The 26,428-nt window shown below is 46.1% G+C and overlaps 1 protein-coding gene across 2 annotated transcripts in view; it reads left to right on the top strand.

Moving 5' to 3' along the window:
- LOC147663659 (GRB2-associated-binding protein 2-like) overlaps nucleotides 1-26,428 on the top strand; it is a 504,795-nt gene that overhangs the window by 403,319 nt on the left and 75,048 nt on the right. For both annotated transcript variants that reach the window (XM_086950289.1, XM_086950288.1), the window contains one exon: nucleotides 14,219-14,438. In XM_086950289.1, the coding sequence (XP_086806415.1) occupies nucleotides 14,219-14,438 (220 nt within the window). The remainder of the gene's footprint in view (nucleotides 1-14,218; nucleotides 14,439-26,428) is intronic.

Here is a 26,428-nt window from a genome sequence, read left to right as displayed (position 1 = left end):
CGGCAAACTGTCGCAACTACAAAAGAAAAACAGATCGGAGAACAACTCTGATTCCCCAATCAAACAAAGAGCGAACATCACCAGCACACTGGACAGCATCCTAAAAAAACTAGCTGAAGTCCACGATCTAGCAAAGTCCACAAAGAAAACAACAGACATGATACAACTGGAACGCGCTGCCATCAGAGCGGACACCCACGCAACCAACAAGCTAGAAGCAGTGGAACAAAGAGTTAGTGATATAGAGGACAGGTCACAACTCACAGGGAAGGCCATGGGGAAAATCGCTAAAGCTACTACTGAACTCCGCAGACAAACAGCAGAACTTGAAGACCGTAACAGGAAAGGCAATATAAGAATTCTGGGAGTACCGGAAGGAGAAGAAGACAAGGCCGGCTCATGTGTGTCTCTAATACAGAACCTCATCCCAAAGCTTACAAACCTCAAGTCCGAAGGTCTATTCAAGCTAGACAAGGCGTACAGAGTTCCAGCAATCAGACAAACGGGAAGAGAGGGCCCAAGATCGATAATATGCAAACCATTACGCTCACACCAAACGGACGCCATATTCGGAGTAGCAAGGAAAAACCCAAACTTGATATGGAAAGGACACAACATCATCCTCACTCAGGACTAATCGAAACCCACAGTCGATATCAGAAAGGGGTTCCTAGCTCAGAGAGACAGGCTAAGAAAAGAAAACATCACCTTCTCCTTCGCAGGCCCTACAAGATTCAGGATACAAAACAAGGGGATCACAATGACATTCGAAGACCCAGCTGAACTGTCACGCTATCTACAGGGTCCGCCATCGCAGGAAATGGAAGCTTCCCCTCTGACTGGGAAAATAAGTGCCTCACCGAGCCCAGCAACAGACTAAGGCAAACTGTGCAGCAGCAGGATATAGGCCGCATACGTGGCCTGACAACATAAACAACTTGGCGCACGGACACAAAGGCCGACTCACAAAGGTAGTATAAGACTCCCTCATACAGAGACTACCTTGGCGATAGATCTCACAACAAAGCTACCTCACAAAGAGAAGAGCACAGGACTACCTCATACAGAGTCTACCAGTGCGAAAGACTTTACAACGAATCTACCTCAGAAAAATCCACTGTACTACGGCACAATATATCCTTTATATGCAAGCGCTAGAAAGACGATGTGTTCCTATATCCCGGGGTCAAGACAGGGCGGGGGGGACCTTGCTGTTGCACGCCTACAGTACTAAGTAGCAGTGAGAGTGGTAGGGAGGAGAGGGAGGGTTGGGAGAGGGGGGAAAGTAGGGGGAGGGGGGCCATTCATCCTGTCTGTCATGTTTGTCTTGTTCGTCATGTACGCTCTGTCCATGTCTTCGTCGCAGCCAACACTAACACACTCGATAGACCGCCTATAACACTGAGAGCGCCAGATCCCAGAGACATAGCTAGCTCGCAGCACAGCACTGCCCCCCATAAAGAGGAAAATATACTAGACTACTTAGCCAAGACTAAAGGGGACATTATCTTGCTGCAAGAAACCAAACTCTCCACAGAGGAAGCAGGCAAGCTCAGAGCCAGATGGATAGGTCCGGTTGCATGCTCGCCAGCAGTGGGCAAAAAAAGAGGAGTCATTACCCTGACAAGTAGCAAATCAAACATAACCATCGAGAATGTGCAGCAAGATAACGAAGGCAGACTACTGATCACGCAGCTGAAAAAAGGAGAGGAGACAATACTTGTGACTAACATCTATGCACCAAACACCGACGACACACCATTCTGGGAGGGGGTAGCTAAGGAACTAGAGACCAACAGTTCACAAAACATGACGGTTGTGGCGGGCGTCTTCAACATGGCGCTAGACCAAACCCTTGATAGGCAATCAAAAACCCAAGCACGTACCCCGACGTCCCACAAGATGTTAACAAACTTTTGCAATAGATTCAACTTAGTGGACCCGTGGCGACTACAGCACCCCGACACCAGAGACTACACCTTCTATTCAAACCCACACAACTCATACAGCAGAATGGACTACATTCTCATCTCAGGAACCCACACGCACCTAATAGAACACACAGACATCGCAGCCAGAACAATATCGGACCACGCCTGCATCAGCCTACACCTCACCAGGAGACACAATGAACATGCAACCCGCAGATGGCAACTCAACACCACTACCATCGCCAAACAAGAAGACAAGAATAGAATCCAGAAAGCCATTGCTGACTACATCAAAGACAATGACACACCGGACGTAGACCCCAAAACTGTGTGGGAGGCCCTCAAAGCAACCATCAGAGGTGTACTAATTGAAATCAAAGCCAGAAGGGAGAGGTAGGCAAAGGCTCGGCTGTCACAGCTGGAAAAAGACATCAAACTGCTAGAAACAAGACACATCGGAGACACAGGAATTTATATAAATGTAAATGTACAGGAATTTATATAGCGCAAATCACCGAGCGGTTTCTAAGCGCTTGCTTAGGGAACCCGTCCTGGTATTCCCCTGTGAGATAACCCCGGCAGGGTATCCGCAAGGTGAAAGCCAGGCATCCCGCCGCAAGGGGCCGTTGTGGAGATTAAGCAAACTATTGCCCAGAGTCGCAGAGTGTGAACCCGTGAATCGAGTGGGCACTGGAGCGAGAATTGTTGAGTCCATGGACATTTTTAGGACTCAAGACCCCACCGAGCCGGGAATTGAACCCTGGTCCCGGGCTGACCTCTGCTTCCAGGTCTGCCTCCTGCCTCCTCTAACCAGTGAGCCACACTTCTCCACCACAAACCAACACATATTGACAGAACTCACAAAGAGATAATACGAATTTAACAGAATCCTTAGTGAACCGGCGGGGCTATGGATAAAAAAATATAAACAAATCAATCTATGCGAAGCAAACAAGGCTGGGAAAACCCTAGCAACTTACCTCAAACACAAACAAAGGCAACACTACATCACATCAATCACAGACACTAGCAGCAAAACACACACCCGTCACAAGGACATCCTACACACCTTCATGGAATTCTACAAGGGGCTCTACAACACAGACGATAACCTAGATACAGAGGGAACAAAGACCTACCTTGAGAACCTAAACTAAGATAACAACAGATGAAGCACTGGCGCTAGGCCAAGACTTTATAACTCAAAAGTTAGGACTGCCATTAAGGCCCTAAAAGACAACAAGGCCCCAGGACCAGATGGATACACAGCACCATTCTACAAATCCTTCCAATACCAGCTAGCACCGATCCTAACGAAAGTTTTTAATCACTGCGGGGGGGAAGGGGAAGTAACAGAGACAATGTCACAGGCCAACATCATAGTCATCCCCAAGGAAGCTAAAGACCCACAATGGCCGAAAAACTACCGGTCATTATCACTCATAAACCTAGACTGCAAAATATACGCCAAAATCCTAGCAACAAGACTCAACAGAATGCTCCCACAGTTAATAGGGAACACACAGGTAGGATACATTAGAACCTGAATGTCAAGTGATAATACAAGACTCCTCTGTCAAGTCATCGAACACTGCTCGAATTCCTACAACTTGGCAGTCGCAATCACACTAGATGCAGAAAAGGCCTTAGACAGTCTCCTGGCACTTCCTAGAGAAATACATGCAGGCAGACAACCTGGGTGACAATTTCACTGGGAAGGTCATGGCCCTCTACAAAAATCCCAAAGCACAGATTGCTATCAACTGAACGACCTCGACCCCTTTTAACCTCAAAAGAGGGACTAGACAAGGCTGCCCTCTTTCCCCACTGTTGTTCCTATTAGCACTAGAACAACTGATCAGGGACATCCTAGCAAACAAGAACATAGCAGGCATAACCATCAACAACGCCACAGCTAAACTAGCCGCCTACGCGGATGACTTACTAATTACTACAGAGGATCCTGCCATGTCCATACCGACTCTCATGCACACCATTGACACCTACGCATCTCACTCCGGTTAGAAACTTAACAGAGATAAATCAGAGTGTATGCCACTGAATATACACACACAACTAAAGAGGTACTGGGAGACTCAGGGCTAGCTTGGCAAACGGGATCGGTCAAATACCTAGAAATCTATTTCGGGAGGAACCTAAGAATCACCCTTGAACAAAACGAGAAAAACACCCTAAACAAGATAAAAAGGGCTGCTTGAGAATTGGTCGCCCATGTTTATCACCTGGTGGAGAAGAATAGAAACAGTTAAAATGATGATCACCCCAATAGTTAACTACCTAGTCAGCATGCTTCCCCTAGCACTAACAGACGACTTCCACAAGAAAATAGACCACTCAACAAATCCATCTGGAAAGACAAAAAGCTGAGAATAGGCCTCCCAAAACTGAGATCGAGGAAAGAACAAAGGGGCCTCAATGTAGCAAACCTGAGAACCTTCCAGACTGCCTTTGTGGCCAGGCAGGGGATGCACCGGGTACTCCAAAATCAGCAATACACTCCTACCTGGCTACTACTAGAGAGAGCCATCCTTGACAACACTGACTCACTAACCCTCCTCACCTCCAACAAACAGTCACTAAAAAGGAACTCGATATTCAAGATAACGAAACAGGCTCTTCTCAAGGTAGACCAAAAGTTAGAGATAAGCATCAAAAACTCATTGTGGGTAGCACTTTGGGCAAACTCCAAAATCAAATACAGAGGCAGACCCCTAGACATAACAACTTGGAAACAATTAGGCCTCTTGCACCCAGCTCAGCTGGAGGAGAAGGGCATGCCCCTCACGTTCAACAACATAAAGGAAAAACACAACCTCCCAGACTTAGAACTATACAACTTCCTGGCTATTAAATCGGCCATCACAAAAGCGAAACTAAACAGGCTGACTCCTTCAATATTCCAATACATGGAAAACATAAACAAAACTGGTCACCAAGTATCTCACCTGTACAAACTCCTCCGCCCAGCATCCTCAAAGCTAAACGCAAAAAGTACAGACTACTGGGAAACACAGATAGGCTCGAAACTCACAGAAAAAAGAATTACAAACCATGTGGATGTCCCCGACACGTAACATGATATCACCGGTACTAGCCCAAACATAATTCTGGCTGCTGCATCAAGCATACTGGACACCGGTCCGACTAGCGAAGCTAGGTCTTAGAGAGAATAACCGCTGCTGGAACTGCGAGAGTGAAATAGGGGACCTAGCCCACCTCATCTTCTATTGCAGCAAGGTCAGCAAATTTTGGAGGAAGGTGTTCGACTTCACTAACAAGGCCCTAGGCTGTACCCTGAAACAAGAATTCGATACTATAACGACAGCACACTTCAATACAGACGTTACCTCACAACAAGACAGAGACCTTCTCGACTTCCTCCTAACTAGTGCAACAACGACAGTGCTAGCCAAGTGGAAAGACACCACCAAGGCCACTCTCAAAGGGTGGCTGAACTGGGTGACATACCTAAGAGGAGCCGACATCACTGCACTAAGACATACACCTTGGAGAAAGCCCAACAGAGAGATGTGGTCATCCCTAGATAGCGTCCTAGACCCGTATAAACCACCATAGACAGCTGCGGGAAAGCAAAATAGCGAAAACCAAACACAGTGTTCGACGGTCGATCCATAACCGGCTGCCAAACGCCTGTATGTTATATGTTTACGTTATATGTTATAACTAGGCACAGGACCGAAAGAAAAGGGGTCCTTTGCAACCAAGCCATAAAGGCCGCTAGCCCATCGGGACATTCGAACAGCCATCCAACAACCATCTACCAAACGCTTTAATGTAATTTATGATTGCTGAATGAAACAGCGAATTGTTCCAATTGATATATGTATATTTGTACCTTGTAGAGGAAAAACAATAAAAATATATTTTAAAAAAAAAGAAAATAAACAGTAAGTGAATAGCTATATTGTAAGTTGTACTCGTGTTTCAGGAATTAAATTGAAAATAATTTATATGCACTTTCACAGACTAATGAGGATTTCCCTGTAGTTTCAACCTTTTCTTCTCCCATAAATCTGACAAGCACAAGTGCTTTGCTGCAGAAAAAAACAAACGCTTGGGCTTCCCTTCGCCTCGGTGGTACTTCGGTTTAGGACTGGCTTGACAGTGTATCTGCCACCAGAGGCAATATGATTGACCTTAAAAGAGCTTTCAGGAGTACTACAGAGAGGGACTTTGGCTCCACTTGCATGTTGGTAGCAACGAGTGCATGCCTTTATTGGACAGAAGTGTTGTGCTTCCACAGAAAAAAAGTGCTTCCCCTATGCAGCCTCAAAACTACGAATATTTGTGATCTAGGCAAGTGCCATGGGCCAATCAACCGTCTGCAAGGTGGTCACATCATTGTGTGTTACACCACTGCCACACACACGCCTCTAGCCAGCCCTCCCCTATTTGTGTGTCAAAGCCTAGTCTCCTACACCAGTGTTTCCCAAAATGTGGGTGGTGAGCCAATTGGTTGGTCATGAAATTCTAAGCAATAATTAAAGGTGCCTTTAAACTCTGTATTTAACTTGTCACATTTTCTGCACTTCAAAGACGGAGATCAAATGTCAGACTATGTTTTCTGAAAAATCGCTGCTTATTATTTTAACAAAGTGATTGGTTTTTACAAACTCCTATCGCGTTGCAGTCAGAGAAAGAAAAGTAGAGGCAATTGTGTGACAATCTTGCTGGAGTACATAGTGTGAATGGAAAGGCCGTAGGATCACATTTGTTTTCTAACACTCAACAAAATGTAAATACTCGTAAATGAACTGTGCAGACTCAGCAGTTAGGGAAGCAAAAATGAAGCACATGTTTTGTAACTCTGAAGTGTGATGCAAGCAAATATTTTAGTAGGATCAAAACAAATCAAGACAATTTGGTGATGCACAAAATGATAAATAGTCACTGAAACTCGGTTTCAGCACATCATTTGTGCACCGTATAGTTTTGTCAGTAAAACTGTATGTCTGTGCAAATGTAGTGGTCATTTCAATGGAAAATGTGCTGTCTGTAAATGACAGTGCGCTCAATGCAACACAATGCTTTAGTTACATTACAAAATTGCCCACGTCCTGGCCATTAAAACTAGGTGGGTCGCGAAAGTCTGTAATTATGAGGAGTGGGTCGTGGTTCTAAAATGTTTGGGAAGCACTGTCCTACCCAATATTTTGATATCCGGGATTTGCTTGAAACATACATTCAATAAAGGAACCATGCGCCTCCCGCCTGCCATTACAGAGCACATCCGCGCCGCTAATGGCACAGCCACGCGCCACTCCACCGCCATTAGCGCTGTCGGGGTCCAGGTCACTGCGGGATCTCTGTGATGGGAATTCATTTTGAAAATCAATGAGCGTGTCACTGAAAGAGCTTCCCCCAGGGAGGGGGAGCTGCACGCTTCCACTCCTGTCAGCCATTGGCCTAATTTCATGTTCCGTCCTAGCCCTGACAATGGCGGCCATAATTACAAGGTAATTAATCTGGGGGCGCCATGCTTTTATTTTCTCCCCATTTTGAAACTTTTCTATCAGATTTTGTTTTCCAGCCTCCCAGTCCTTTCTAGGTTCACAATGGGTGACTTGTGTATGTGAGCGCCTCATGCGGCATACACCAGCCTGCTGTCCTGGTAACACCGCATGCTGTGTTAAACTTGGCAATACAGCTTTAAGCTTTAGAAAGTTTACAAAGAAACATGTGGCAGATGTTCTATAAAGCAACCATTTCCTTGTTTGGTAATGCCTTCTTTTTAACGTTTCACAATACCCTTTTAAAGATAAAGAATTCTAGCAGGACATGACATTTACGGATACAAAAAACACATTTTTGGTTTCACTGTTCCTCTGAAACGCTAAGAACCTAAACTACCCCTGCTGAGTTTTACTCAAGGCCGAGGGATACAACTGGGGTACAGCAGAACAGATTTGACTGGAAATATGGAACATAAATCTAAATTATTTGTGATTGCATGCAAAACCATTTCACCCAAGTCGAGTGGCAATACAGTTATGTTTTGTGCATGAACAACATGCAGAATGTGGATTTATTCTCGATTTTACATGTATATACTGGCATGATGCTATTGCACTTCCTATGACGTGTAGGAGTATGTTTTTCTGACTTTATTTCAGAATTGATGCCTCACTTTGCATATTTCAAATTGTGGGCGCTACACAGCAGCCCAAAATGTAGGCATCCGAAAATGTACCTCAGTTAGATCGGGACAGTGTTAAACCTCAATTTCTTGAGGAAATGTGTCCATCATTAAGTCACCTTCCAAAGCTTCAAATTCAGAAAAAAACTATTTATTAAGTAAAAAGGAAGGATTGAATGGCCCCATCCAATAACTGAGTTCGAGATCAAATACAAGTTAAACATTTTATAACAGATTTAAAAAATAAAGTACAGCATAGTCGATGCCATAAAGACTCTCAATGCAGAGTTATACAGAGAATGCAGAAATTATTCATTTTGCTGTATTTTGTTGTGTTGGGAGGTGCTTTACCTCCAGACACATTACCTCATGAAATCAAGTTTTATCACTGTCTCAGATTCATCAACCCGTAGGGGTCCTGTTGAGGTAAGCTTTTGGAGTGTTAAATTTTCGGATCCCCCACACCCACAGATTTTGATAGTTGAGGATGGATGCAAGTTGAGAGCACCTCCTTTCTACTTTAGAAATTATCTTTTTGCCCTGTACTTAGTATTAGTGGGTTTTCCAGTGTAGATTTTCCTGATGGGTTTTTCCGAGTCCCAGATTTCCAGTTCTATTCCTGAACAGAGAGGATTGTAAGTATGAATACTAGGGCGGAACGATTTTGGTGACTTGTGTTTTTGAGGTGTTGTGGTCTGTGTTGTGTGATGGATTCTTTTGCTGCATTTGAAGTTTTTAGTTATGTGATGTTGATTTGTGGTTGAGATAGTGGTTTGAACACTGAATTTGATGTATTATTCTCATTTGTGATTTGTATCAGATAAGTTTTGTTTTTATTATTGGTTGGTTTGGTAATCAGATGCGTTGAAATCCAAGATGTTGAGATATTGTTGATGAACTTGACTGCGTGTCCGACGGGAACACTCCCTCCCTGGTGCTGCGAACAACCGTTGGCCGACGCAGCACTGCCCACCCTTTAGAACGCCCGCACCGCGGTGGAATTGCCGCTGCGGTTAAGGCGTTAAAGATAGTGTGTTTTGCAAGGCGCCGCATTCTCACTGATAGGATTTTTTTCTGAAATACCAAGTTTTCTTCCTAGGATTTGCATTTCTAATTAAGTTAATATTATTTACTCTTCAGTGCACAGAAGTAAATACACTAGCCAGGAGTGGATTACCGCTGGACAGGAGTCTGCCTTAGTGTGACTTGAGTTTGAGAAGTGCTGTGAAGGCGCTAGTCTTATTTCTGTTATTTGTGAGATTTGTTTATTCTCATTTGCTTATTTTCTCTCATTTAGGTTGAGCAGACAAGATTTATTTAGGTTTATTGGAGTGCGTTCTTTGAGAAAGTCTTGCAATTGTTTTTCCATATACTACGATTGGTTAGTCAAACAAGGAGTTGTGCTGGGATTGGTGTGACATCACTACAGAGCCACACTGTCATTAGTTGGTTGCTGTCAAAGTATCACTGTAGGCTGGCTGACTTTTGGCAAAGCGCACTAGGGTGGTTGTTGTTCACTAGCTTGTTTTGTGTGGTTTTTGGATTCTTGTGAGGGAGGATAATGGGTTTTCTGTTTAAAAAGCCTAAAGCCCCTAGCGTACCTGCTATGGAGGTACAGAAAATACCCTAAGAGGGTTCTCATTCGTACAAGATGTTGACAAATGTGGAGTTTTATATATGAACCTGCATTTACGACCGCCACCTCTGGTGGCGAGAATTTGCAATTTCCTTTGGAGGATACTATTAACATTAGAAAGCTAGATTTCTTGAGATATGCACTAAATGAGAGGAAGCCTGTACCTAGACCCACACAGTTTGAGGTATTTAATAAATTGGATCGAATGGCTACAGACAAGGAGAGGAAGAAAGCAAGTAAAGGGTTCATTTAGACAGAGGTTATAAGACACGTCGGATCATCAGGAAAGGTGTTGGAGGGGAGGATATGTTAAAATGAATGACCATTCTCCCTGAAATAGTCAAAGAAACAAGAGACAAAAAGAAAGACGATGATGGAGAAAGAGAGAAAAGCAGAGTCGAGAAAAGTATTTGTATGAGTAGGATAACTTTTTTTAACGATTATTTGAATTCCAGACCTCTTCCATATACTGATGTGATCCTGAGACAGGTGCAGGGACTCATTGTACCTGCAGCAGGAGAGGGTACGAGTATACAGGCCCAGAGATTGGCCGCTCCTGCAGTAGTGGGTGTGTCAGCGAGTGCCTCCGCTGAGAAAACATAGACAACTTCACCAAGTACTAGCAGAGATTCTTCTGTTGTCTCTCCAGTTTCAGGTTACATGTCTGCTGCTGTTTCTGCTGAGCCTCCTAGAGAGAGATATTAATGTTAGCCTTTTAAAGATCGCATTTGGAGACATTTACTAGTGACAATTGATTTGGAGAAGTGGAGAAGTGTGGCTCACTGGTTGTGGAGAAGTGTGGCTCACTGGTTAGAAGCAGCAGACCCTGAAGCAGAGGTCAGTCCCGGACCAGGGTTCAATTCCCGACGCGGCAGGGTCTTGGGTCAATGTCCGTGGACTCGATAATTCTCGCCTAGGTGCCTACGCTAACCATGGGTCTCACTCTGCAACTCTGGGCAATAGCTTTCTTAATCTCCACAACGGCCCTAGCAGCGCCGGGGATGCCTGGCTTCACCTTGGGGGTGCCCAGGAGTGGACGCCTCACAGGGAAAGCCTGGACGGGTTCCCCAGCGGTATACAGCGACAGGACGCCACGTAACGAGGTAACAGTGTGCTTTACAAGTATACATACATTTAAACAGACTGATGTCACAAAATGTGGATGAAATTAGATATTTGATCGGAGAAGCAGCATGGTGTGCAAATGAGGCGCATGATAAGCTTTAGGAACTAGCTGATGATTGTGAGGTTGACATCAGTAAAATGAGCAATGTGTAGTGAAATTATAAAATGGGTTTCAGTACTGAGGAAATGAAGAATTGGAGATTGGTAACATATGACTTCAAATTAATGATCGAGGGATTTGAAGGAGAACATAGAAAGGTGGAAGAAGAAAGTTACAACTAAGGAAAAGCTTCCGAGGCAGGAGAGACTGCGAAGGGGTCCGTTAGTGATTCTGAGTTAGAGGCAGGTGCAGAATTTCCTTAGAGACAAGTACATGGGGAGAATTGTGTGGATGTGCCTTGGACAAGAGTTGATCTTTATGCTTTTATGACAAATTTTCCAAAATTGCGAGAGAAACCTGGGAAGCTATATAAGGAAGTTCATATATTAACAGTTTTGAAAGTGTTTGGGCTGATTTGTACACACTATTTGAGATTGCTGTTCATAGTGATTTATGGTCTCAATGTAGAGTTGTGAATGATAATAATCCACATAAGTATAGAGCAGTGATAGAACATTTGAAAAAGAAGGTGCTTAAGAAGGAAGTTAAATGGTGTGAGAACTTGATAACTAGGCAATAGGTCAGTGCATGCTTACCATGAGAGGCTTATGCAGATGTTCAAGAAACACAGCATAGTTGAAGATTCCAAAAATAAAGATGTGAGCGATTTCATATCTGCCTTTAATATGGGTTTGCATCCTGAGCTAGGTTTGCATATTCCATAAAGTGTAATGTGTTGGCAGACTAAGGATATTGCAGAGAATGCAGTAGTGACTGGTTTCATGTACAGAAGAAAAGCAGTTTTGGAGAAATGGCAAGAATCAAATGATTGGTTCTGATTTGGGTTTTGTACAGTCAAATTCTTTCCAGTAGCCAACACTGTTGGCTACTGGAAAATGACCAGATGTTAGACCAATGTTAGACCCAACAACAGTTGGGTCTAACAACTTCAGCAGGGCTGATTATCTCTCTAAGAACCAATAAAAAGCAAAGCCGTGCTATATCAGGGAGGCCGAAAGACCACCCTGATTCCTTCCTCAGAGCTGTGTCTCAATATCCGGGGCAATAACATCAATCCAATGGTATTATACTAAATCGAACGCTGAAGAGGTGACACATACGGACCTGGCACGATTTTATCAAGAAATCTAGCATTCTACTTACTTTGGGCACATTACGGATGAGTACACGTCTGGCAGTGAACCTGGACCATTGGATTGATGTTATTGCCCTGGATATTTATTTATTTATTTATGTTGGCTGCTGGAAAGAATTTGATGTTTTGAAACCAGAAAAAGATCTACAATAAAAGCTCTCTGAAGTCCAAAAGATTTGGATTACTATAAACTTTCGTGTGGAAATTAGATTTACTCAAGAACATACTTTTGACGAACATGCCACTGTGAAAAAACTCTAAATATATAAACTGTACATAGTGTGTGCCTAAAGGGTTTTTTATGAAGCGCAGCAGCAAAAAACCCATGAATGAGGCCCTCAGTGTTTTAAATTAAATCACATGATACTAAAGTTCAGTTATTTCCAGTTCTGACTAAGAGTGATCTACCTCTGGATTTAAGATATACTGTCAAAGACGAGGTTTGGGATTTCACAATAAGGTGAGTGTCTGCATAGCATCGGTCTCTGAAGCATTACTTTTGCTCTCAATCCAGGCTAGAGTAATATTTTTAATCCGATGTTTGACTTAAAAGGGTGTGTGACCCTTGCAGCCCTCCTTACATAGTATTACTTCTCACAATAACCAGAAGAAACAAGGGCCTCCGGAGCCAAAACAAACACTCCACCTGGAAACAACCAATCAGAAAACATCTCTGATGCTAGAACAGTCCTTCACGGGAGCTGCACCCAGTGCATGGACCGCCCTCCCTCACTCAGGCCACAACCAGCTTATCACCTCCAGGAACTTCTGAAAGCTCATCTATTTCGATTTCACCTCATATAATATTACATTATTCACTTCCATGTTTTGATTTCTCTACTTTTCCAAATGCTGATCCGGTTAATGTTTCTCTCCACTTAAAAAGACCATGTGATATCTCTGTATTATGTTTTTGCTGTTACATATCTCTTTACAGTGCAGTGGAAAATTGGGAAAAAATAAATAATTGATAAGTGGTATAACTTTGAAACAATGCTTAATTAATTTGAGATGCTCAGGCAATGGCCATGTCCAGTAACTGCATAATGATATGCATAAATATTAATTGATTAAAGTAACCTATTGTACAGCTCTCAGAAATCTGATCTGAGTACCCATGCAAGCAATAAAACCTGGCAATAGATGAATGATTTAACTGGTAAAATCTACATCTTTCTGATAGTCAATATGGATTTATGCTAACTAAACATCTAATGATAATGGCACAAATGATAATAATAGTTGTTGTTGTTTTTGTTACTGCTATTTTAAATGACACCCAGCCTCATGCCAACCTCATAGACAATGAAAAAATGTTGATGTCATGTAAGGAACTAAGGGCCAGATGTAGGTAATTCAGATTTACTGATTCTAAAATACCGAATTTTACCAATTCGGTATTTTAGAATCGGTAAATGGGATGTAGGTATTCATTCGGTATTTTTTACCGAATCGGTAAGATTCGGTAAATACCGAATCAGTATGTACCGATTCGGTATTTCCCATTCATCCCTATGGGCCTCCAGGCCCATAGGAATGAATGGGAATGACCGAATCGTTAAATACCGGTTAGGTTAAATGGGCAACACATCCAAGGGTGGCAGGGTGACACTTTGACACCCTGTTGCACCCCTGAATGTTGCATGGGTGCACATGTGGCACACATACATGGCCTAAGGGCATGTATATCGGCCACATGGCACTGTTAAAAAAGCACAAAATTGCTTTTTTATTGATTTTCGTTATTTACCACCAACTTGTAGTTGGTGGTAAATAACGAATCCTTACAAGTGAAAAGCACCCACTTGAGTGCTTCCTACATTAAGGATTCAGTAATTTACCGAATCGGTATTTAAGAATTCGGTAAATTACCAAATCCTTAAATTAGGCCCCTACATCTATAATGCCTAATACCGGTTGGTAACGGCCGAAATTCAGTAATTTCGGTTGTTACCGACTGGTATCAGGCTTCCTACATCTGGCCCTAAGATTTCCAAGATAAATTGCTTGATATTGTCTCTGTATGTTGAGTTTTCACCATAGTCCTATTGTATTCTTTCTCATACTGACGCTATAAAAAATGTCCCCTTAGTGAGCCATGGTCCCCGATCATCCCCTGCAGAGCTGAGCAGCTCCAACCAGCTCTTACTGCGGGAACGCAAGTCTTCAGCTCCAGCGCACTCTAGCCAGCCTACGTTGTTTACTTTCGATCCGCCTTCCAACCACATACACCAAGCCACACTGTCGGCCAGCGCCCCACAGGACTATCTCTTCCTGCACCAGTGCATGAGCAGAAAAACTGAAAACACAAGGTAAGGAGTTGATTCAGGTCATACTCAAGAAAACGTCTCTCGGAGGTTGTGGAATTCCATCTTTCTAAACCAATGATAGAGTGGATTGATTTATGTAGCTGCTTCTGCTGATTTAAAACAATCTGCCATTATACTTAATATTGGTGGTATTTGTCAGTCTGAGAAAAGGCTGGTAAACCTGAATGCGAATTATTTGAATGAGGTTGCTCTTCAATCTGTAACCATAATGTACTTTTGGAGAAACAACACCGTTATAGGTTTTTAAGATGTATGTATGTACATTTAAGGATTTATGCAGTATTAGATATGTTTTTATTTTGACAGAACTTAACCAACAACTAAATGGTCTGCTGACACCAGTTTTATATCCCCAAGGGACAGACTAGATGATGTACATTGAAATGATTCATAAATGTTTGATCTGAACAATTGATGTGAAAATGGTGTACAAGCGTTATATGTCCACTCACATGTAGTAGTTTCGCTGGCAGAACTTTGCCTTGTAGAACGACTACTCAAGACTTGGAACACATTTACAAATAGCATTTTGTATGTTGTGAACAAGTCACTTCATTCTTCAACATGAGTTGATTCCAGGATTACTGATTTTAACATGATTTTAAATTTGGCTTTCACAAGGTGTATGGTTCAATGTTGACCTGTCCTTCTTCCACCAAACCTCGAAGGTCAAGTGAAGGACAAACATCAAATGTTTGATGGTTCTTAGGATCTTGTCACTGCTGCGTACAAAATACCAAATGGATCTGTACTGGGCTTCAATTCTTTTTTTTGGCGTGGCTACTGCAGCAAAGTCCAGGTTGGAACATCTACAAAGAAGTGTAAAAATTTAGAGGATCCCAAAAACAAGGAACCGGAATATGCTTCAAACAGACAAAGGTTTATGACCTCATACGGGGAACATCCTTTACAACGAATGTTTTACAACGCGGTACCATTACCACGCAAGTTTTACAACGACTTTCGCTGGAGGGCGCTTTAGGATAGGGAATAGTTTAATTTACTATCCAACACCTTCCCTACTATCCACGGGGACTGGAGTTGGAATAGTAAATTAAACTATTCACTATCCAGCTCCCCCCAATGCAAGTCGTTGTAACGACTTGCGTTGTAAATCCTGCGTCGTATCGGTACGCGTTGTAAAAGCGCGCGTTGTACCGTCATACATCCACCTCATACCAGTGGTTCTTAGTGGAGGATCACATTTACAATTGTATGCCCATTTTTTATGTCTTCATGAGAAATGGGCCGAATTGCTTTGAAAACTGGACCCTCTTTGTCTTTACTGCTTAACTTTAAAACGTCACATTTTACAGGCTATCGACTTTCTATGTAGATATTGTCACATGCATCATGTTTTTAAATATCGTCGATGAAACTCGTACTCATTAAATAATACTCATGCCCATGATATAATAAAACTCATACTATTAATCTCTCTGTCCTTATCCTAGAGAGAGACCCTGTGGCACTGTCAAGAGCTAGAAGCAAGCACACATTGTTATCCCATTGCCTTTTGTTAACTTTATTAACTGCTTTCACACCTCCCCTGGGCACATCATAGACTTTTCAACCGGTCAGTTGCAAACCGCCAGTTCCTCTTGAGTATCATACGTTAACTGTTAACTTGCCTGTACAATATCTAGAGGTATTATATTGTTTTCATTTTAGTAGCCTTCCACCAAAGCCTTGTAAGTGTACCAAACAATGGCCTAAGAAAAAACATGTGTTTTAGCGGTTTCTCGACAGAGGTCGATCTGGGCACATCATCTGATAATCCTGGATGGGTGTTGGGTGGAGAGATAAAAAGAACATGGGTTCCAAACGCAGATGAAATGTGTTATTACACAACGACATAGGCGTTTAACTCCACATGTACTAAGAGAAAGACCCTTTAAGATCAGTCTATAACAGAACACAGAGCTATGTTTGTATGTTTCAAGAGCATGTAGTTTCATACATGGCCGCATAGAGTGACTTGGTGCTAATGAAGCAGTCAGTGCGAAATTGGAAAAGCATGCAATAAAATGGAGACATCACTTGTTCAGAGAGAAGATTTAACCCTCATAAAACAACAAGGGGCAAGCTAATTTTAAAGAGCCCATTTGCAGCAAGCATTTCTAAAAACCAGAGATCCAGGCTAATCCCGGGTGGTGCAGCTTGGTTGATACATCAATGTCTTCTAACAGAGAATGCCCTGCAAACCCTGAACGTTAGGTTCAAATCCAAATTTTCTTACATTTATGTGGTGGAAAAATCAAGAATTTATGGTTAACAACAAAAATCTCATCCCACACTTCTCAAATGTAAACCGCACCTGACGTGTGGATGGGCCTATCACATATGACAGGGTAGGCTGAAAAAGACAGCACGTGACTGACGGAAACAGGGCTGTGAAAAGGCCAGTTTGTGCAAGGTTTGAAGGATGCAGTCTTCTGGTCCACGGTTGGCCGATAGCCAGGTAAACCTACCAATGCAGGTTGCCACAAAAGCCGCTCTTGCTTTTGCAAGTAATTCACTAGAGTTGGAGACTTCATGGAAAAGTGTAATGAGCCATGATAGTATGGTCAGTTTTTCATCTAAAGGTAGGAAAATCTTGGTGTAAGTGATGTGTGGGATGTCAGGTTATCTATGAGAGGTAAGATGTGTGTTGTTTGATGACAATGTGACATCAGTGGGAAGTTACAATATAGTTGAAAGAAATTTTTTCTTTTATTTACGTGGCCTATTTTGAGAGTCCCTGTAACAGGCAGGCCATGTAGGAGGTCAGGGTGGATATTGGAAAAGATACATTCATCGGTGGTCGGGGTGGGAAAGACATTGAAACAAAGAGAGGTTCCGGGTCCATCTCGAGGAAGACCCTTTGCTAATTGTATCCTTCACCCAATTGTAACGTGCGCTGATACCCAACTAAAGTCAAGTTTGCACCATATAAAACTTTATAAATAAATAAATAAAAATAAATCTCCTCCCATCCTTCCACTTTTTCTTTAATTCCCCCACTGTTAGACCTGTCTGCATCTGGGGGTGTTCTAACCATCATTATTTATTTTTGTCCCCCTTAGCCTCCCAGTGTTTCTATTTTTATTTTTTATATCCACCAGGATTTTTCAGTGCTGTCAGGGGGCTAGGTGTTCCTTGACTATGACGCCATTTTCCCCTCATGCTCTGTGAGGCCTAGTTAAGCTCCTGGAAAATCTAGGGACACCCATGAACCTAAAATGGTGTCCACCAACTGCCATAACGGACATCCCAGGAGGACAGACCCATAGGCTAACATGAGGAAGGTTCCAGAAACATCTAGTGGCTTCCAGAGGTCTCAGGCCACTCTATAAAAGGCCAATGACCAGCAGCCATTTTGTACAGTCTCAGGAGTGACCAGTGAGGAGAGAGGCGACTTGAGGAGGAGGATTGCGCACCAGCAGTGACACGATCGACCTGTGGGGCCGGCTGTCGCTTCATTGGGAAGTGCCCCCTTTCAGGCTGACCAAACCCCACTGTCACGTCATCCATTAACAGTGGCCAGAGACTCTGTGGCAAAGTATCAATCTTTGCGACTTTATGAATTGAGGCTCTCGAGTGACCCGACCGCCTCGCCTGGTAGGCCGTGTGCAGGGCAGGTGAATGAGACTAGCCGCCACTGCAGCGCACGAGATCGCTACACACATTGAGGAATTAAGCGGCAGAATCAGCTGTTGATCCTACCTGCAGGAGACGCCAAGTTGATCTCTGAAGCGAGATCGGTAGGGAAGAGAGAGAGCCCAGCTGACCCGTGTTGTGACAGGAAGGACCCGGCGGCGTCAGAGGAGGTGCGCCTGAGGCGGAGTCCGATTTCAGGAAGGACCCGGCAGCGTCAGAGGAGGTGCGCCTGAGGCGGAGCCTGACTTCAGGAAGGACCCGGCCGCGTCAGAGGAGGTGCGCCTGAGGCGGAGCTTCAGCCCGAGGAACCGCGGAAGGAGGCAGAAGCGCCGCCACGGTCCCGCCGGAGGAGCGTCCCGGACTGGAGTAAGCCTTTTCCGTTTCCCCACCCCGACGCCGACTTCCACAGAGGCCTCGTCATCAGCGCTGGAAAAAGACAACCGAGCGCGAGGGCAACTCAAGCCGGATTGCCCTTCAGACAAAGTAAGCGGGGAAGCGGGAGGCGGCACAGTTGGAGTTCAATGATCCCTGAATTACCGGCGGAGAGGGTAGCTGACTACTGACATCCCGTCTAGGAATAAGAACTCGAGGAACTTGGTTAACAACCCTCCCAGCCTAAGAGTAACCGTTTTCTTCAAGATAATCACGGGGGGAAGGAGTGAGAAGGGAAACAAAGCGCTAGGTTCTTGTGCCTGGCATAGGAGTATTGTAAGTTGGGCCTCAGGGAGCCAGTGGTGGACGGGGTCCATCTCTAAAATCCTTCCAGTCAGTTATTCACTCGGAGGCAGTTCTTTTACAAGAAAGGTGTAGCCATAGAATAGACAAAGGGAAGCCTTATTAATTTACCTTGTCTTCTTTTAGCCATCTAGCTGGTTGCATGATCTGTGAGGAACGCTGCTGGGGGTAGAAACCTGTTGAGCTGTTCTGGAAGCTGAGAGCATAGGGGTAATGTACATGCCAGGTTTATGTAAAGTAGCACATTGAACCTGTAGAGTGAATTTTCCCTTCTGTGATAACTAATTGAAGAAGCATTCTGTGAAACTGAAAGTAATTTACCTCAAATGAAATGTACCTGTGATTTAGCCTTACTGAAGTGAGAAAAGTATTGAAGACTGTGAAACATATATGAACTTATGCTGAACTAATTGTAAACTGATTTTGCCTAAGAAAAGAACAAAGAGAATTTTTATAAAAGGTACTGGTATTTTTCTAAACTGGTGTAGCGTCTTTTATTTTTAGTGGTCAGTCATTGGGTTACTGTGAGTGGGTCCTGTAAGCACTTAACCAACGCCTTGGAGTTTAGCTGTTCCCCCTACTGTGCCAGGTTACCCTATGTTGTCTAGGATACCCTAGGTCTAACATAATTGGTGTTTCAGCGGTGGGATAACGGATCTGTGCTTACACTCACTTAATAGTAACGCAGTGCTTACCACGGGCCTACACCTGGAGTTTTCTCCCTGCGGCCCTCCTAATCTGAATTTTGTTTTTTTCTAAATTTATTTCTGGTGGTGGGTGAAGGTTGACCACAGGTCACTTTTTGGTTTTCTCCTGTGTAAAAAGTTTATTCTCTAAGTGAAAATGGAGGTAAACGTGGAAGAGCTGGAAAACTATACTGTGACCCAACTAAAGGAATGGTGTCAGCAGCAAGGTGTATTCTTTAAGAAAGGTGCCAGGAAAGGCGAGCTGCTGACAAGCATACGGGCATGGGTGGAGGCTCATTCCGGGGAGGAACCAGACCCAGAGGGGAGTGACAGGGACACTGTCCTTGAGACCGCAACGCTGTACCAAGCGGGAGGGGGGAATCTTCTGACAGGTCCCAGGACACCTTCCAGGGTGGGCAGCAGTGTCTCAGAGAGGGGTTTGACCGACGCTGAGCTAGAAGATAGGAGGGAGGAGAGAAGAATGAGGTTAGAACTAGCCAGGATGGATATGGAAAGGGAGGACAAGAGGTTAGCCCATGAGCGAACCATTAAAGAAATGGACCTACAAGCTCTAAACCTAAGGTCTCCCAATTCTGATAATGGTGGCAGCGAAACCAAGGTGAACACCAGAGAACCCAGACCCTATTTACCCAAAGATGTCATGGCTAGCTACGCACCAAGTGATGATATTGCAAAATGGCTAGCCGCCTATGAGGTCTCATTGAGGGCCCATGGGATCTTGGAAGCCCACTGGGGGGGTGGGTTGTATAAATACATGCCACCTGCTGGCAGGGATACCTTGTTAGCCCTGGAGCAGCGTGAACAGACCCACTACCCTGCTATGAAGGTGGCGCTGATAAGGAAGTTTGGGCTAACCCCTGAGAGGTATCGGCAGAAGTTTAGGGGTTGCCACAAACTAGGCACGCAGAATTGGGTGGACTTTTTGGATTACGCCAGGAAGGCCTTGGAGGGTTGGGTGAAAGGCAGCGAGGTAGGGGACTATGAAGGTTCATATGACCTCATACTCAGGGAACACCTACTCGAGAAATGTTTTCCCGAGCTGCGACAGCATCTGGTGGACAGCAAGCTGACCAGCCCCAGGAAGCTTGCTGAGGAGGCGGACATCTGGGCTAGTACCCGGGTGTCATCAAAGGGGACTGGAGGGGATTCCCAGAAGTCTGGACAGGGCGCCCCCCCAGAAGAAAGAGGGCGGGGAAAATAAGAGGGAGTTCTCAAAAGGTCCACAAAATACTTCACAAGGAAGGGGCAGAGGATTCATCCCTAAGGGTAACCCCCCTCGCAACCCTAATCCTGGCCAAAGCCAGCAGCCAAGGGTTGTTCATTGTTTCGAGTGTGGTGGTGTGGGACACTATAAAGGAGACGTGAGATGCCCAAAAAGACCACCCCCTCCCACTGAAGGAAAAGCCCCGGGAATAACTAGTGTAGTGCTCGGGGAGGAGATGCCTTTGGGTAACGGAGGGGAGCGGGCGGGTGTCACTTTAGTGTCCCTGGGTGATAAGGAGATGGTGCCAAAGACCCAACTGCCCTCTAATACTACCAAGTATGAGCAGTGGGTCACCATCAACGGCCGTAGAGGGGAGGCTCTGAGAGACACAGGAGCCAGTATGACTATGGTAAGGAGTCAACTGGTGTCTCCAGAGCAGGTCATCCCAGATGTACTCCATCCCGCCGTGATGGCTGACGGCAGATTGGGCCACTATCCTGTGGCCGAGGTTCCCTTTGAATGGGGAGGGGTTGCAGGCCCACTTCGAGTTGCCGTAAGCCCTGCCGTGCCTGTTGACTGCCTGTTAGGAAATGATATGGAGCACAATGCTTGGAGGGGGGTGGAGTACCGGACTCATTCTGAGATGTTGGGACCCCCTGACTGGGCCTGTGTCAACACAAGGTCCACGACTACCCGGAGGGGGAGTTCACTTACGCTGGAGCCTGGAACAATGGCCCAGCCGGCTGCCAGAGAAGAGAAGGACAGGAGGCCGGAGGACCCTGCCTCGGCATCTCCACCTCGTGAGACAGACAGGCCACCTGCAGAGGTGGATCTGGAGTCCACAGGGGAGAATGTTGCTTCCTTGGAGAACCTACCCATCCCTACTGAATGGCATGTGGAGGGAGGTCCTTCCAGGGAAGAGTTCTGCAAAGCTCAGAAGGAGTGTCCTACTCTTGAGGGGCTGCGGCAACAGGCCAAAGCCCAGGCAGCAGGGAACATTGTAGGGAGCTACTAGATTTACTGGGAGGATGGACTCCTCTACAGTGAGCCCAAGGCACCCGGACATGGTTCATCCAGGGCCTTGGTGGTCCCACAATGCTTTAGAGCCTTTCTTTTGGAACTGGCTCATGAGATACCATTGGCAGGACACCTAGGACAGGACAAGACCTTTGCCCGGCTTGTTCCCCACTTTTAGTGGCCTCGGATGAGAGTGGCGTCTGATACATATTGTCGGACGTGTGTGTCTTGCCAAGCCAGTGGGAAAACAGGGGTGAAGCTAAAAGCTCCCCTGGAACCACTACCTGTCGTTAGCACCCCCTTTGAAAGGGTGGGCATCGACATTGTAGGGCCATTAGATCCACCAACTTCAGCTGGTCACCGGTTCATCCTGGTTTTAGTGGATCATGCCACACGGTACCCAGAGGCAATACCTCTGAGGACCATCACTGCACCCGCAGTGGCAAGGGCCCTGATGGGGATCTTCACCCGAGTGGGTTTCCCCAAGGAGGTTGTGTCCGACAGGGGGACTAACTTCCTTTCAGCATACATGCGGGCTATGTGGAAGGAGTGCGGTGTTACCTATCGGTTTACCACCCCTTACCACCCACAAACCAATGGTCTTGTGGAAAGGTTCAATAAAACCTTGAAAGGTATGATAAGAAGTCTGCCTGAGAGCCTGCGGAGGAAATGGGACGTCCTCCTACCCTGTCTCTTGTTTTCCTACAGGGAAGTGCCACAGAAGGGAGTGGGCTTCAGCCCCTTCGAACTTTTGTACGGGCACCCTGTACGGGGTCCTCTCAGCCTGGTGAAGGATGGATGGGAAAAGACTCCCAGGAAGCTTCCCCAGGACGTGGTGAGCTACATGCTGGCCTTCCGGAGCCAAATGGCCAAGTTGTGGAAGCAAGCTTCTGACAACTTGGAAGCCAGCCAAGCAGTTATGAAGGAGTGGTATGACCACAATGCTCACCCAGTGGAACTGGAGCCTGGACAAAAAGTGTGGGTGATGGAACCTGGAGAGCTAAATGCCCTCCAGGATCGTTGGACAGGCCCCTTTGAGGTATTGGAGAAAAAGGGTAAAGCCACTTACTTGGTGGATCTTAAGACCCCGAGACAGCCCCACCGGGTGCTGCATGCCAATCGCCTCAAGCCACACCATGAGAGGCCCGAGGTTGTCTTAATGATGGTGACCGATGGAGCAGAGGAAGAGGAAAGCGAACCTCTCCCTGATCTTCTCTCGTCTCAAGAAAAGGATGGGTCGGTGGAGGGAGTGATTCTCTCACCATCCCTGACTCCTGAACAGCAGAGAGATTGCCGCCAGATCCTGGAGCAATTTTCTTCTCTGTTCTCCCTTGTCCCGGGTAGGACCCACCTGTGTACCCATGACGTGGACACAGGAGACAGCCCACCTGTGAAGTCTAAGATCTACCGGCTGTCGGACAAGGTGAAGGCCAGCATCAAAAGTGAAGTCGCTAAGATGCTGGAGCTAGGAGTGATTGAACCTTCTAGTAGCCCTTGGTCTAGTCCGGTGGTTTTGATACCGAAAGCTGCCCCACCGGGCACCACACCTGAATTGAGATTCTGTGTGGACTACCGAGGACTAAATTCAGTAACCAAGACAGATGCTCATCCCATCCCAAGGGCGGATGAACTTATCGACCGGCTGGGAGCTGCCCAATACTTTAGTACCTTTGACCTAACTTCAGGGTACTGGCAGATTTCCCTTACTGAGGGGGCGAAGGAAAGGTCAGCCTTCTCTACACCTCAGGGACACTACCAGTTCTGTGTGATGCCCTTCGGGCTCAAGAACGCCCCTGCCACTTTTCAGCGGCTGGTGAACAAGGTCCTTTCTGGTATGGAAGCTTTTTCTGCTGCTTACCTGGATGACATTGCTGTCTTCAGTAGCAGCTGGGAGGACCATTTGCAACATTTGCAAGCTGTTCTTCATGCCCTGCAACAGGCTGGCTTGACAATCAAGGCCAGCAAGTGTCAGGTCGGACAGGGGTCGGTGGTGTACCTAGGCCACTTGGTGGGCAGAGGGTCTGTGCAGCCCCTCCAGGCAAAGATTGAGGCTATCATAGCCTGGGAGCCCCCCAAGACTCAAAGTGAGGTCCGAGCCTTCCTGGGCCTCACTGGATACTACCGTCGCTTCGTGAAGGGGTATGGCACCATTGTGGCACCCCTCACTGAACTTACCTCTAAGAAACAACCCCGACGGGTAGTCTGGACGGAGGCTTGCCAGCGAGCCTTCATGACCTTGAAGCAAGCATTGTGTACTGCTCCAATACTTAAGGCCCCTGATTTTGCTAGAGAATTCATTGTCCAAACAGATGCGTCAGAACATGGCATTGGGGCAGTGTTATCGCAACTAAATGATGAGGGCTTGGATCAACCCGTGGTTTTCCTGTCTAGGAGACTACTCCCCAGGGAACGGAGGTGGAGTACCATTGAGCGAGAAGCCTTTGCGGTGGTTTGGGCTCTGAAGAAGCTGCGGCCATACTTGTTTGGCTCGCACTGCCTGGTTCAGACTGACCACCGCCCCCTTCGTTGGCTAATGCAAATGAAGGGGGAGAATCCCAAGTTGTTAAGGTGGTCCATCTCCCTACAGGGAATGGACTTTCGGGTGGAACATCGGCCTGGAATGGACCATGCCAACGCAGACGGTCTATCCAGGTATTTCCGCCTTAGTGATGAGAACTCCCAAGGGATTGGGTAGCTCTCCCCACTTTCAGCTGGGGGGGACGCGTGTTAGACCTGTCTGCATCTGGGGGTGTTCTAACCATCATTATTTATTTTTGTCCCCCTTAGCCTCCCAGTGTTTCTATTTTTATTTTTTATATCCACCAGGATTTTTCAGTGCTGTCAGGGGGCTAGGTGTTCCTTGACTATGACGCCATTTTCCCCTCATACTCTGTGAGGCCTAGTTAAGCTCCTGGAAAATCTAGGGACACCCATGAACCTAAAATGGTGTCCACCAACTGCCATAACGGACATCCCAGGAGGACAGACCCATAGGCTAACATGAGGAAGGTTCCAGAAACATCTAGTGGCTTCCAGAGGTCTCAGGCCACTCTATAAAAGGCCAATGACCAGCAGCCATTTTGTACAGTCTCAGGAGTGACCAGTGAGGAGAGAGGCGACTTGAGGAGGAGGATTGCGCACCAGCAGTGACACGATCGACCTGTGGGGCCGGCTGTCGCTTCATTGGGAAGTTCCCCCTTTCAGGCTGACCAAACCCCACTGTCACGTCATCCATTAACAGTGACCAGAGACTCTGTGGCAAAGTATCAATCTATGCGACTTTATGAATTGAGGCTCTCGAGTGACCCGACCGCCTCGCCTGGTAGGCCGTGTGCAGGGCAGGTGAATGAGACTAGCCGCCACTGCAGCGCACGAGATCGCTACACACATTGAGGAATTAAGCGGCAGAATCAGCTGTTGATCCTACCTGCAGGAGACGCCAAGTTGATCTCTGAAGCGAGATCGGTAGGGAAGAGAGAGAGCCCAGCTGACCCGTGTTGTGACAGGAAGGACCCGGCGGCGTCAGAGGAGGTGCGCCTGAGGCGGAGTCCGATTTCAGGAAGGACCCGGCAGTGTCAGAGGAGGTGCGCCTGAGGCGGAGCCTGACTTCAGGAAGGACCCGGCCGCGTCAGAGGAGGTGCGCCTGAGGCGGAGCTTCAGCCCGAGGAACCGCGGAAGGAGGCAGAAGCGCCGCCACGGTCCCGCCGGAGGAGCGTCCCGGACTGGAGTAAGCCTTTTCCGTTTCCCCACCCCGACGCCGACTTCCACAGAGGCCTCGTCATCAGCGCTGGAAAAAGACAACCGAGCGCGAGGGCAACTCAAGCCGGATTGCCCTTCAGACAAAGTAAGCGGGGAAGCGCTGTGGGGAAGCGGGAGGCGGCACAGTTGGAGTTCAATGATCCCTGAATTACCGGCGGAGAGGGTAGCTGACTACTGACATCCCGTCTAGGAATAAGAACTCGAGGAACTTGGTTAACAACCCTCCCAGCCTAAGAGTAACCGTTTTCTTCAAGATAATCACGGGGGGAAGGAGTGAGAAGGGAAACGAAGCGCTAGGTTCTTGTGCCTGGCATAGGAGTATTGTAAGTTGGGCCTCAGGGAGCCAGTGGTGGACGGGGTCCATCTCTAAAATCCTTCCAGTCAGTTATTCACTCGGAGGCAGTTCTTTTACAAGAAAGGTGTAGCCATAGAATAGACAAAGGGAAGCCTTATTAATTTACCTTGTCTTCTTTTAGCCATCTAGCTGGTTGCATGATCTGTGAGGAACGCTGCTGGGGGTAGAAACCTGTTGAGCTGTTCTGGAAGCTGAGAGCAGAGGGGTAATGTACATGCCAGGTTTATGTAAAGTAGCACATTGAACCTGTAGAGTGAATTTTCCCTTCTGTGATAACTAATTGAAGAAGCATTCTGTGAAACTGAAAGTAATTTACCTCAAATGAAATGTACCTGTGATTTAGCCTTACTGAAGTGAGAAAAGTATTGAAGACTGTGAAACTTATATGAACTTATGCTGAACTAATTGTAAACTGATTTTGCCTAAGAAAAGAACAAAGAGAATTTTTATAAAAGGTACTGGTATTTTTAGGTCTCGGCGTCAACGCGCGGAAGCGCGTCTCCGCCGGAGATCTTTTGTCAGGGACTGTGCTTCCCAGGAGACAGCCTCTGGCACG

The sequence above is a fragment of the Lissotriton vulgaris genome, unplaced genomic scaffold (assembly GCF_964263255.1).
Source record: "Lissotriton vulgaris unplaced genomic scaffold, aLisVul1.2 SCAFFOLD_292, whole genome shotgun sequence".
Lineage (NCBI taxonomy): Eukaryota > Metazoa > Chordata > Amphibia > Caudata > Salamandridae > Lissotriton > Lissotriton vulgaris.
The sequence above is the reverse complement of the archived record's forward strand: the minus strand, read 5'-3'. Positions and strand labels throughout refer to the sequence as shown.